At 47.1% G+C, this 12,268-nt stretch overlaps 1 protein-coding gene across 1 annotated transcript in view; it reads left to right on the top strand.

The window, feature by feature from the left end:
- The window catches only part of adck1 (aarF domain containing kinase 1), a 134,176-nt gene that overhangs the window by 86,800 nt on the left and 35,108 nt on the right, over nucleotides 1–12,268 (top strand). Inside the window, exon 8 of the mRNA XM_068339595.1 lies at nucleotides 5,723–5,872. Within this exon, the coding sequence (XP_068195696.1) occupies nucleotides 5,723–5,872 (150 nt within the window). The remainder of the gene's footprint in view (nucleotides 1–5,722; nucleotides 5,873–12,268) is intronic.

The raw sequence follows: 12,268 nt of genomic DNA, 5'->3' as shown, positions 1-12,268 counted from the left end.
AATAAACAACGCACCAAACTGTCTGAGAAAGACGGGGTTTCTCAGGCAGTGTGGGGAAGCCCTCGCTACACCTGGGAAGGCAGTGTAGGAGGCATTCACATACCCTGGAAAAAACATCTTTATCAGGCGACCTTGCACACTGGAATGGACCAAAACAACTTAACTGAGTAGAGTTGCCTGAGAACAGGCCTCTCTATTCTCTTCAAATCCACACAGGTGAAATTCCCATTACAGAGGCTGAGCCTGATATTTGATGGTGTCTCATCTTTCGTACAGGGTTCATTCAGGGGTCAGGGATCATTCAGGGGTCAGGCTCTGAGCTAAGGAAATCCTCAGGATGGAGTGAAGGTGTTTACCATACGCCATTGTGTGTTGGGGTGGAGGGGCCAGGAAAAGAGATATGGACCGTCTTAACAGACTCATCCGCAGTGTCTTCTGGAGAGCCGGACCATATCTAAGGTTAGGGCTATCATGAACAACACCAGCCACCCCCTGCACACTACCTTCTCCCAGCAGATAAGCACCTTCAGTGCAGACTGCTGTCACACAGTGCCTCCACAGAGAGGCTAATTCAGACATTTGTAACATTATCTCCAGCAGCCTACCTGCAGTCAATGAGCCTCTGTATGTAAACATGAGAAGCAGATATTCAACAGACCAGAGGCCTGTACCATAAAGCTTGATTAACCTAGCAGGGCTTCCTCCTACTTATTTGGCTTCACTTACCGAAACATCCGCCCTCCAGATTTTCGCTACCATAAAGCCGGCTATCAACTCACTAATTCAATCCAGGCTTGTCTACTCTAGATCTGTGCGCGCTCTCATAAAAAGGGCGGAGGTTGCTGCATGCAACCAATCGCAAACATGCAACAAACCGGCCCGAGCTGCATATTTCACAACGGAGGAGCAAACAATAATAATTAATAGATAGGAGCAATACAAATCCAGGCAAAAAGCAACACATTTGCAGCTGCCAAACAGCGCAAAGATCGCTGGCAAAAAATCGCCGACTGTGTTAATGCGGAAGTTAGTGCCATTATAATATTACTTCCCCACTATGACTGCACTTGTATATCTGACTACAGTAACATTTGTGTGTTCCATAAATGTATGTGTGTACGACATGTGATTGTAGCCCCCGCAACTTTATGAATGGCTCTACATACTGTGTTGTCTGTGTAGGTTCTCAGTCATTCAGGTCATGGTTATCCAAAAGCTTTTGAGTCGATCCACTGGACGTTAAGAAAGTTCTTGAAGACATTTCGTCTCTCATCCAAGAGACTTCTTCAGTTCTGAAGTAGTCGACTCAGCAGCTTTTGGATATATACTGTGTTCTTCCCGAGGTTTTCGGCATCGCCAACAGAATACATAAAAGTACCTATGAATGAATGAATCAATCCATGATTTACTTAAACAAATAATTGAATAATGGCATTTTATCTGTGGCTTGCTTGTAACCCATCCAACGAGGGATTTAAGGACATCATAATAATTACGAATATCACTAAGAAATACAGTATATTAACCGTGGCAAAACATCCATCCATCCATCCATCCATCCATTCTCTTCCGCTTATCCGGTCGGGTCGCGGGGGCAGCAGCTTAAGCAGGGAAGCCCAGACTTCCCTCTCCCTAGCCACTTCGTCCAGCTCCTCCGGGAGAATCCCAAGGCATTCCCAGGCCAGCAGGGAGACATAGTCTCTCCAGCGTGTCCTGGGTCGTCCCCAAGGCCTCCTCCCGGTAGGACGTGCCCGGAACACCTCACCAGGGAGGCGTCCAGGAGGCATCCTAACCAGATGCCCGTGCCACCTCATCTGGCTCCTCTCGATGCGGAGGAGCAGCGGCTCGACTCTGAGTCCCTCCCGGATGACCGAACTTCTCACCCTATCTCTAAGGGAGAGCATCCCTTACTGCTGATGTCCACCAACGGGTTCTGGGGTTGCCGCCACGACAGGCACCGACCACCTTACGGCCGCAGCTGCGGTCGGCCGCCTCGACAATGGAGGCGCGGAACATGGTCCACTCAGACTCAATGTCCCCCGCCTCCCCCGGAACGTGAGTGAAGTTCTACCGGAGGTGGGAGTTGAAACTCCTTCTGACAGGGGATTCCGCCAGGCGTTCCCAGCAGACCCTCACAATACGTTTGGGTCTGCCAGGTCGGACCAGCATCTTCCCCCACCATCGGAGCCAACACACCACCAGGTGGTGATCGGTTGACAGCTCCGCCCCTCTCTTCACCCGAGTGTCCAAGACATGTGGCCGCAAGTCCGATGACACGACCACAAAGTCGATCATCGAACTGCGGCCTAGGGTGTCCTGGTGCCAAGTGCACATATGGACACCCTTATGTCTGAACATGGTGTTCATTATGGACAGTCCGTGACAAGCACAGAAGTCCAATAACTGAACACCACTCGGGTTCTGATCGGGGGGGCCGTTCCTCCCAATCACACCCTTCCAGGTCTCACTGTCATTGCCCACGTGAGCATTGAAGTCCCCCAGCAGAACAATGGAGTCCCCAGTGGGAGCGCTCTCCAGCACCCCCTCCAAGGACTCCAAAAAGGGTGGGTACTCTGAACTGCTGTTTGATGTATATGCACAAACAACAGTCAGGACCCGGCCCCCCACCCGAAGGCGGAGGGAGGCTACCCTCTCGTCCACCGGGGTGAACCCCAATGTATAGGCGCCAAGCCGAGGGGCTATAAGTATACCCAGACCTGCTCGGCGTCTCTCACCATGGGCAACTCCAGAGTGGAAGAGAGTCCAACCCCTCTGGAGAGGACTGGTACCAGAGCCCAAGCTGTGTGTGGAGGTGAGCCCGACTATATCTAGTCGGAACTTCTCGACCTCACACACCAGCTCAGGCTCCTTCCCTGCCAGAGAGGTGACATTCCACGTCCCAAGAGCCAGCTTCTGTAGCCGGGGATCGGATCGCCAAGGTCCCTGCCGTCGGCCACCGCCCAACTCACAATACACCCGACCCCTATGGCCCCTCCCACAGGTGGTGAGCCCATGGGAAGAGGGACCCACGTTGTCCTTTCGGGCTGCGCCCGACCGGGCCCCATGGGTGCAGACCCGGCCACCAGGCGCTCGCCTTCGAGCCCCACCTCCAGGCCTGGCTCCTGAGGGGGGCCCCGGTGACCCGCATCCGGGCAAGGGAAAACGTGTTTCAATGTTTTTCATCATCATATGCGGTCTTTGAGCAGTACTTTGTCTGGTCCCTCATCTAGGACCTGTTTGCCTTGGGTGACCCTACCAGGGGCAGAAAGCCCCAGACAACTTAGCTCCTAGGATCATTGGGACACACAAACCCCTCCACCACGATAAGGTGACCACTCAAGGAAGGGCGTGGCAAAACACCTCAGCGCAATGCACACTGTCTGCGGGACTGTCAGCAAGTGGTTGCGGTGTGTTACATAACTGATGTGAGGCTCCAGCAGCTGACAGATGTAATGTAACCTCTCTCCCCAAAACCTGTACCTTTCGTACAGTGATTGTTCAGGCAATTCGAACGGATTACAGCGATCTCTAAATATTCTCATAAAACGGACAGCCCATTTTCCAAGAGAACTGATTGGTCAGTAGGTAGGGCTGTCATACCTGCTGAGCTCTGATTGGTCAGTGGGTGGGGCTGTTATACCTGCTGAGCTCTTATCCTGAACTTATCCTGCTCAGAAGAAGGGTAGGTGTTCAGCATAGGTTACCGTGACAACGTAGCCCGATAAAAAGTCAGCCACCTTTATGGTACCGAAAAGCCAGGGTTAAGCCTGAAGTTACCTCGCTAAGCAGTAATCCAGCTTTATGGTACAGGCCTCTTATGTGAGCAATAGCCTACCATTTAGCCTTCATGGTCTAGAAGGAGAACCCACCACACTATTCAAAGCATGGTAGAATCTCAGATGCGCATGTCTCATAAGTAAGTCACTAAAATACACTCCAGCTGGTCTCATTTAAGCAATAAATACAGAAAAAACAAACATTTTTTACAAGGAAACCAACAGCTTTTTGTTCTTTTACACCCATCATCCATTTTCATGTACATGAGATGACTGTAATCGTCTTGGTTACGGCCGCTTCTTCCGCTTTGCAAATCATGTTGGGTGTTGCTGGAGCCTAAATTACATGTTTTTGGAGGTGGGAGGAAGCCGGAGAACCCAGAGAGACACAGGAAGAATACACAAAGTCTGTACAGAAAGGAATCAAACCGAAACATTCTCACTGTGAGGTGACAGCGCTACCCATTGAGTCCCCCTGCCAGCACAGACAAATACTTTTTGATCTCAAAAAGGAATTTAGAGATGAGGGAAATCAAAATATACAATCTTTTTGAAGTTAATGATTATGTTAAATGTTCTCCCGACAGATAAGGCTCACCTGGGGAAGAAAATCAGGGGACCAATTGAAAGAACAATCACAAGTCATACAGAAATACTGAGACCTAACAAGGAGATACTGGAGTAGCAACACAATTACCTATTGGCTAAAGAAAGGCTGAAGCTGATTAATACAAATAACAAATTCTTCTTTTCCTTTTGGTTTATCCCTTCAGGGCTTACCACAGTGAATCAGTTGCCTCCATCTAATCCTGTCTTCTGCATCCTCTTCTCTCACACCAACTACCTTCATTATTACAAATAACAAATAACCTTGAAAAATTATGTGAGGTTATTGAAATATTTTGAATGAAACTGGTTGAACTGGAGGGGCAGAGGAGGGGTAGGCATTTGACTTCTTGGATATGTATTTTCTTCCACTGATAATGAGTTTTTTGGGTCATTGTCTTTGAATAGTTATGATACAGTACATTTATCACATTTATGTTGTGATGACTGTGGCTCAGTGGGCAGAGCAGCTGGCCACTTATCAGGAGGGCAGCCTCTGCATTCTAATATATGACCCTGAAAATACTCCTGATGGTTTTTCCAGTAGAATCTGAGTGATCATATGTATATTTGTCACTCCTGGCAAGTTGTGTGGCACCAGAATATGAATGCGGGTGTGAATGGGTAAATGCTGGCGAGTGTTGTAAAGTGCCTCAAGTGGTTGATCAAAATAGAGAGGCACAATGAGACCAGTCCATTTACCATTTACCAATGGTGCAAGTTGCAGTCCTCTACTCTGCTCTAAATGGAAAGATGGTTGTTTTTTTTTGTCTTTTGTTTGATTTGGCACTAGTTTAACTTTTGTCAATAATTCACAGATTCAGTTGGGAATCCCAAACTGTGCATCTTTCTCTCTGCTGTTATGTTTCACATAGAACTGAACTTTAGGTATTATAGCCATGATTATGGACGATATTCCTGTGTATTATCATCGTTCCATCCCAGCACATCCATCACGCATGAAAGTGATGGACCCATAAACCTTGTCTATTCTTAAGGTTAGTGCAGAGAAAAGCCGCTGTGCAGAAGAATTTAGACCATGCAATTATTCAGACATGCATAGGGCGTAGTATTTGTCATCGAAATGATCTGATGCTCATGCCTGACAAACTGCAGTCAACTGTGTGGTATCCTTTTTGACAGTTTTCAATTTATCAAATCCAAGAGCTCCATATCAAATGGAAAATAATGATGCCAAGTGTGTTAGTGACGCTGTAAGGGAGATCAGTTCAATCATGAGTTTTTTGAAAATATTTGCCATTGTTTATTTTATCCTTTACCAGTAGCGCTTTAAAAGCCTTTTGATTTAAGTGTGGACATTTCTGCTGTGTTCTCAACAGATCTCAGAGAACCTGGGTAAAGTGTACAGTGAAATGATCTTCATCCATGGCTTTGTTCACTGTGACCCACACCCAGGCAATGTATTGGTGCGAAAATGTCCCCAGAGCAAGAAGACGGAGATTGTCCTGCTCGACCATGGCCTTTATCAGGTGGGAAATCTCCAGGCCACCCTTCCATAAAGAAAACACAATTTGTTCTAATATTGCAGTCCATTTTTCATGTTACTGGCTTCGGTCTTGAGTCAGAGAAGCAAACACACAGACAACAGATGACTAAAACAGGATTGCAATATGCACTTTCACTGTAGGCACACACACACTTACTAGAGCTACATCAGGATAAAAGCTTTTTGATAAACAACTAATTTGTTGCAGAGTGCAGCGTGCTGTGTTTTGTTAAATCATATGGGTTCATGTGCTCTCTCTTTTCTTTCAATCTCTCTTTCTCTCTCTCTCTCTCTCTCTCTCTCTCTCTCTCTCTCTCTCACACACACACACACACACACACACGCGCACACACACACACACACACACACACACACACACACATACTGTACAAACACACACATACTGTACAAACACACACACACACACACACACACACACACACACACACACACATACTGTACAAACACACACATACTGTACAAACACACACACACACACACACACACACACACACACACACACAAACATATCCACAAACACTGCTTTTTTTTTTGTCTTGTCTGCATGTATTCTCATAGTTTAACCCCATAAAAGGGGGTCAAACTTTTATGAGATCAATGCTTATTTTAGTCTTGCAGCAAAATCTTTTATATATTTTAATGCGTGCATGTGACCATCACCAGTCCTCTCTGGGAACTAAATTGTCAGTCTTGATTAGAATTTCCTATTGTGAGCCAGAGAGGTAAGTGCTGCACCTCTGTACGTTAAAGGGGAAAGCAAAAGGAGTCAGGGACAGAGAACACAAACAAGGCAGTGGATAGACAGGCGTTGGTGTGAAAAAGGTTTAGGCTGTTTTATCTTAGAACTGATACCTTAATACCAGTGTTATAAAACACCAGATTAGTGGAGGTGCTGACACTATAACATAGACCACCAGAGGAAACCCATGTAGGAGGAGGATAGAGGGCATAAGACTGTGATGTCTGAAGAGAGACTCATCACATTCTGACAGGACCCAATGGTTCTCAATAATTGGACTCCACAGGAGCTGGTAAGCTCTGACCCAACATGCATATGTGATGGAAACCAACGCCCAGATAGGCTACTAGAACCCAACGAAGCCATTCTAGGTGAGTACCCCCAACTCCGTCAGCCAGGAGCACCCAGAAGCCATCACCCGAATAGCCACAGGGGGCACCGAGAACCACATAGACCCAGAGACCCAGAGGAGGCAGCGGCCGTGACCGCCAGGGCGCACAGGGCAGGCCCAAGGGGCACAGGGCAGGGAGGCCCCCCCACCCCCATCTGCCATGCCCACATCCCGCCCATCCCCCCAGCCCCAGGAGACAGGAAAGCCCCCCGCAGCCCCCGGGGCCAGCCGCAGTGACCCAGCGACATGTGACCCACCCCCCTCCATAGCCCCCCCGGTCCGAGTATAGGGTGTTGTAACCCCATATGCCCGTCAGGCCTCTCGAAAGCCCGGGCAGACCGGAGATAGAGCCCCCCCCGCCGAACCCCGCCTAAAGCCCAGGTCCATTGGGAAACCGACAGTGACGCCAACACATACCCCAGCGCCCAGCCAAGCAAACCGACAAACGGCCACCAACCGCCAACCCCTGGCCAACAGTGGCAGCCAGACATATGCCACGATGCCGATCTGACCCGCCACGCCCGATAGGCCAGCAGGTGAGCCGTGCAGCACCCGAAGCTAAACAGGAGACTTGGTCCACAGGGGATAAGCCAAGCCACCCAGCAACCATCCCACCACCTAATGACACCGCACCACCCAATTCCCCCCGCACCCCCGAGCCAACCCCCTGTAGCCCGACCCCCGGGCCAAGCCAGATGGCCCCCACACATCGCCCCATCCCCACAGCAGCGCCGCAGCGCCACAACCCCGGTCACCATCGCCACGCGGCGAATCAACGGCCACAACCGACAACCAGCGACCCCAAACCGGCAGCCACGGATAACCATCCACTAATATAAAATACCTGCAACCAAGCCCAACTCCCCATCAGCCCAAGCCCAAGCCGAGCTGCAGGCCCAGGCCAAGCAGCTCGTCCCCAGCCATTTGCCCCAGAGGGCCGCGCCCCACCAGAAGTGCCATTTCATGTGGAGTCATCACTACCCTCCCTGTTAATACGTTTCCCCGATCCCTGACGAGGAAGCGATCTCCCGACCCCGTGCTCCTGTGCTACCTTGTGTGGAATGTGGTGCATTAAAAGTCTGAAGGGAAGCCCAGCGCTGTCCAGACTACTCCAAACATTGCAGGGCCCCCTCTGAAGTGTGTGTGAGTGTGTGTGTGTGTGTGTGTGTGTGTATGTTGCTTTAAAATTGGAGTACGGGGGGGGCAAGTGAGGCGTATATGGGGAGCCACCCAACCAACCCGAGCCCACAACCCGGCCCGGCTACGACCACCAGGGTCCTGGCACAGCCACAGGCGTCTGTCGACCATCAAGGCTACCGATGACCAACCGGCAACCGGTCCAAGCCACTAACCCGCCCCGCGACAACAACAACCCTGAGACGAACCACCACGACACTACTGTGGGGAATGAAGACGATGCATGCCCCTCCCCACCAGGCCTGGCCGCCAGGCCACAGGGGGCCAGCCCCGCACGACCGAGGCCAGCGAGTAGCTCGAAGCCACCACACCATCCAGGGGAGGCAGCCACCGAACAGCCAAGTCCAAGATGTTTGGAGATTGTGGAATCCTGCAGTAGAGGACATAGAGGACAGTTTCTGAGTAACTGATACCCAAAATTGATAGATGGGTAAACATAGCTAAAGGGCATGAAAGTGTCGATTGTATTCTGTGTGCATTGGGTACATATATCTGATTTACAGAAACCATGTTGTGTTACATGTGCTCTATGAAATACTTTAAATTGAATTAGTTGTAAGTTAGAGTTCTTTGTCATCTTAAATGAATTTCCGCAAATCTCGGTCCAAGAGTCATAGTCTAAAGATATGAATCTTTTTCCCATTTTGCGGTTGGTAGATGTATCGAGCCAGTTTTTGAGAGTGAACTATATATCTTTGGAAGATTTTTCTTAAGTTTTGGGGACAACTTTGTCATGTATTTGGTGAATGCAGGTAGCTGTAAATCAGGTGGCGATAAGGTTGGTTGACGCTTCGGAATACTTTTTATGATTGTCTTCTTTACTTGCAGATATTGGAGAAAATTTCCATTTCTTATTTCAAATGTTTCGAACAATTTCTATATGTCGTTAGTCTATTATCTTGAAGGAGGTGTTGGAGGTGGGTGATCCCTTTCTTTGCCCATGTCAGTGGTTCTTAACCTCGTTGAAGGTACTGAACCCTGCCGGTTTCATATCCTCACTCACCGAACCTTTCTTTAGTAAAAAAAAAAAAAAAAAAGAATTTCAAATTTAAGACATATGTACAGTATTATAGGCACACTGGCCTATTTAAAAAAATGCATACATAAAGTGCACTGGATTATAAAGCGCACTGGATTATAAAATGCACTGGATTATAAAACGCATCTGAGAACTCATCTTCAATGAATGATCTATTTTAAAACTTTTTTCAAATATAAGGCACATTGGATTGTAAGAAATTGAGAAAATTAAAGGCTTTTAGGTACGGAAAATACTCTTTATGTTTCACTGGTGTATTTAATGAATTGTGCATTAATGTCACCTTTTTCAAAGAACAAAACCAAGACAGTGCATGAACTCACATGAAATTACCTACCTGCAAATCAGTGTGACTTCTGCTGTTGTTATTGAGAGACCAGTTAAGATATGCGTGGCTTCACCTTGACAAGCGCTACTCTAATGTCGTTTTCACAGCAAAGTCTGTTTCTTTTGTTTTCCATGCAGCTTAAGGACATGTACCTTTATCATTGCCAGTGTGAGACTAGAGTTGCTCAACTTGACATTGCAAATCATGCAGAACACTGAGTCCTATCACGTTCCGTTATACAGTACATGTTAATTCATGTTGCACATATTCGTCCGACCATTTTCTTTTTTTGCTCAACATAGTTACAATGAATTAAAATATTAAGAAAGCAATAGATGACGTACTATCATGAGAGGCATAAATCGACTACTGAGTGCACAAAATCCCATGTAGCACAGGTAGGCTAATCAATGTAGCGTGATCACCCGTAGCCAGTGATGGCTAAGGGGGGGTGTGTCATCACCAATTGACCAATTTATAACCACACTTGGGTTGTTGTTATAAAAGGAAGATCAGAGAGATTGATGTAATTACAGTCACTTTGTTCTAGCTCCAGCCAAGAGTTGTAGTCCTCATGTGGATGGATCCACTTGATCAGATACTGTAGTTCGTTTGCTAAGTAGTACTGCAGGAAGTTGGGTGCTTCCAGACCACCTTCAGATTTATTTTTCTTGAGAGTTGTCAGGCTAATTTTAGCTGTTTTGTTTTTTGAATAGAATTTACCAATGGCAGAATCAAATAATTGGAACCACTTTGATGTTGGTTTCAGTGGGATCATCAAAAAAAGGTAGTTGATTTGAGGTAATATTTTCATTTTAACAGTAGTTATTCTTCCCAGAAGGGAGATGGGGAGGTTGTTCCAATGTCTTAGATTACCAGAGACTTTTCTAAAAGTGGGGTGAAGTTCAAGTGGACTAGATCTGAGAGTTTATTAGAAATATTTATACCTAGATATCTAATATTACACATGGGAAAAGAATAATTTAAATGTTCTGGACTGCAGGATTCCACGAGTTCTCTGTTAATGGAAGTCCAAAAGATGTTTAAGTCAATCCACTGGACGTTAAGAAAGTTACTTAACGTCCAGTGGATTGACTGAAACAGCTTTTGGATAACCATGACCTGGATGATAAGAACCTACACAGACATCTGTTAATGTAAGTATGATTGACTTTGACCAGTTTATTTATTTTATTTAACCTTTATTTAACCAGGCAAGCAATTAAGAACAGGTTCTTATTTACAAATGCTGCCTGAGCTAAGAGCAGTGGCTCTTAGAGGTGTGGGGGTGGGGAGGAAGTCTAAAATAAACACAAAGACATACACTATACAGAAAATATAAGAAAAATAAATACAAGACAAGAGAACGAGACCGAGAGAGAGAGAGAGACACTCAATAAGTGCAGCTGTCAGCTACAATTTCATGTAGGTTTTGTTTAAAAGCAGTGAGTGATATGGGGACAGTGAGTTTGAGGCAGTTTTGAAAACTGTTCCAATCATTAGCTGCAGCGAATCGAAAGGCACTGCGACCAAAGACAGTACGGGCTTTAGGGATGGAGAGTTTGATGAGCTTACTGGACCTAAGATTGCGGGCAGGACGGAAGTGGTGTAGAAGAGAGGAGAGGTAGGGAGGTGTTTTTCCAAGTATGGATTTGTAAATGAGGTGAAGCCAGTGGTGGGGCCGTCTGGTGTGGAGAGATGTCCAGTCTACCAGATTATACAGGTCACAGTGGTGAGTTCTGAATGGAGCTCCTGTGGCAAAACGGATGGCAGAGTGGTGGAGAGTGTCGAGTTTACTAAGAGTAGAAAGGGAAGCCATCCTATAGATGGTATCACCATAATCAAATATGGGCAGGATGGTCATTTTCACAAGTGTGTGTTTGGCTGAACGGGTGAAGGAGGCCTTATTCCGGTAGAGGAAGCTCAGGCCAGCTTTGACTTTTGATTGCAGGTGCTTGATGTGGGTGGAGAAGGAGAGGGATGAGTCCAACCAGAGACCGAGGTATTTATAGCTGGTCACAAACTCCAGTTCAGAGCCATCGCCACAGAGGATTTTAGGGGCAGTGGTGGAATCATGTTTCCGGTCAAAAATAATGCATTTGGTTTTTTTGGAATTGAGTGAGAGATGAAGGCCATGAAAGTACTGCTCGACAGAAGTGAGACTGAGTTGGAGTGTGGATGCTGCAGAGTGGAGAGAAGGGCCCTCTGAGTATAAGATGGTATCATCAGCATATAGATGAATCTTGGAATTACCGGCAAACTTAGCTACATTGTTGATGTAGATGGAGAACAACGTTGGGCCCAGGATGGAACCTTGAGGCACCCCTTTCATGATGGGAAGAGGGTCAGACAAGACATTTACAGACTTTACTTGCTGAACTCTGTTGATTAGGTAGCTAGCGAACCAGTTGCAGGAGTGTGATGACAGACCGATGCTAGTGAGCCTCTGCAGGAGGATGGAGTGGATGACAGAGTCAAAGGCTTTGGATAAGTCAATAAAGGCAGCAATGCAGATCTGTTTGGAGTCCAAGGAGGTAACAACATCATCCAGAACCTTCAAAGTGGCTGTAGTGCACCCGTGGCTAGGCCGGAACCCAGACTGTAGGTTTGACAGAATATCGTTTGAAGCAATGAAGTGGCTGAGCTGTCTATGAACCAATTTTT

The sequence above is a fragment of the Antennarius striatus genome, chromosome 17 (genome assembly GCF_040054535.1).
Source record: "Antennarius striatus isolate MH-2024 chromosome 17, ASM4005453v1, whole genome shotgun sequence".
In the NCBI taxonomy this organism is placed as follows: Eukaryota; Metazoa; Chordata; class Actinopteri; order Lophiiformes; family Antennariidae; genus Antennarius; species Antennarius striatus.
Note: the sequence above shows the minus strand (reverse complement) of the source record. Positions and strands in the feature narration are given on the sequence as shown.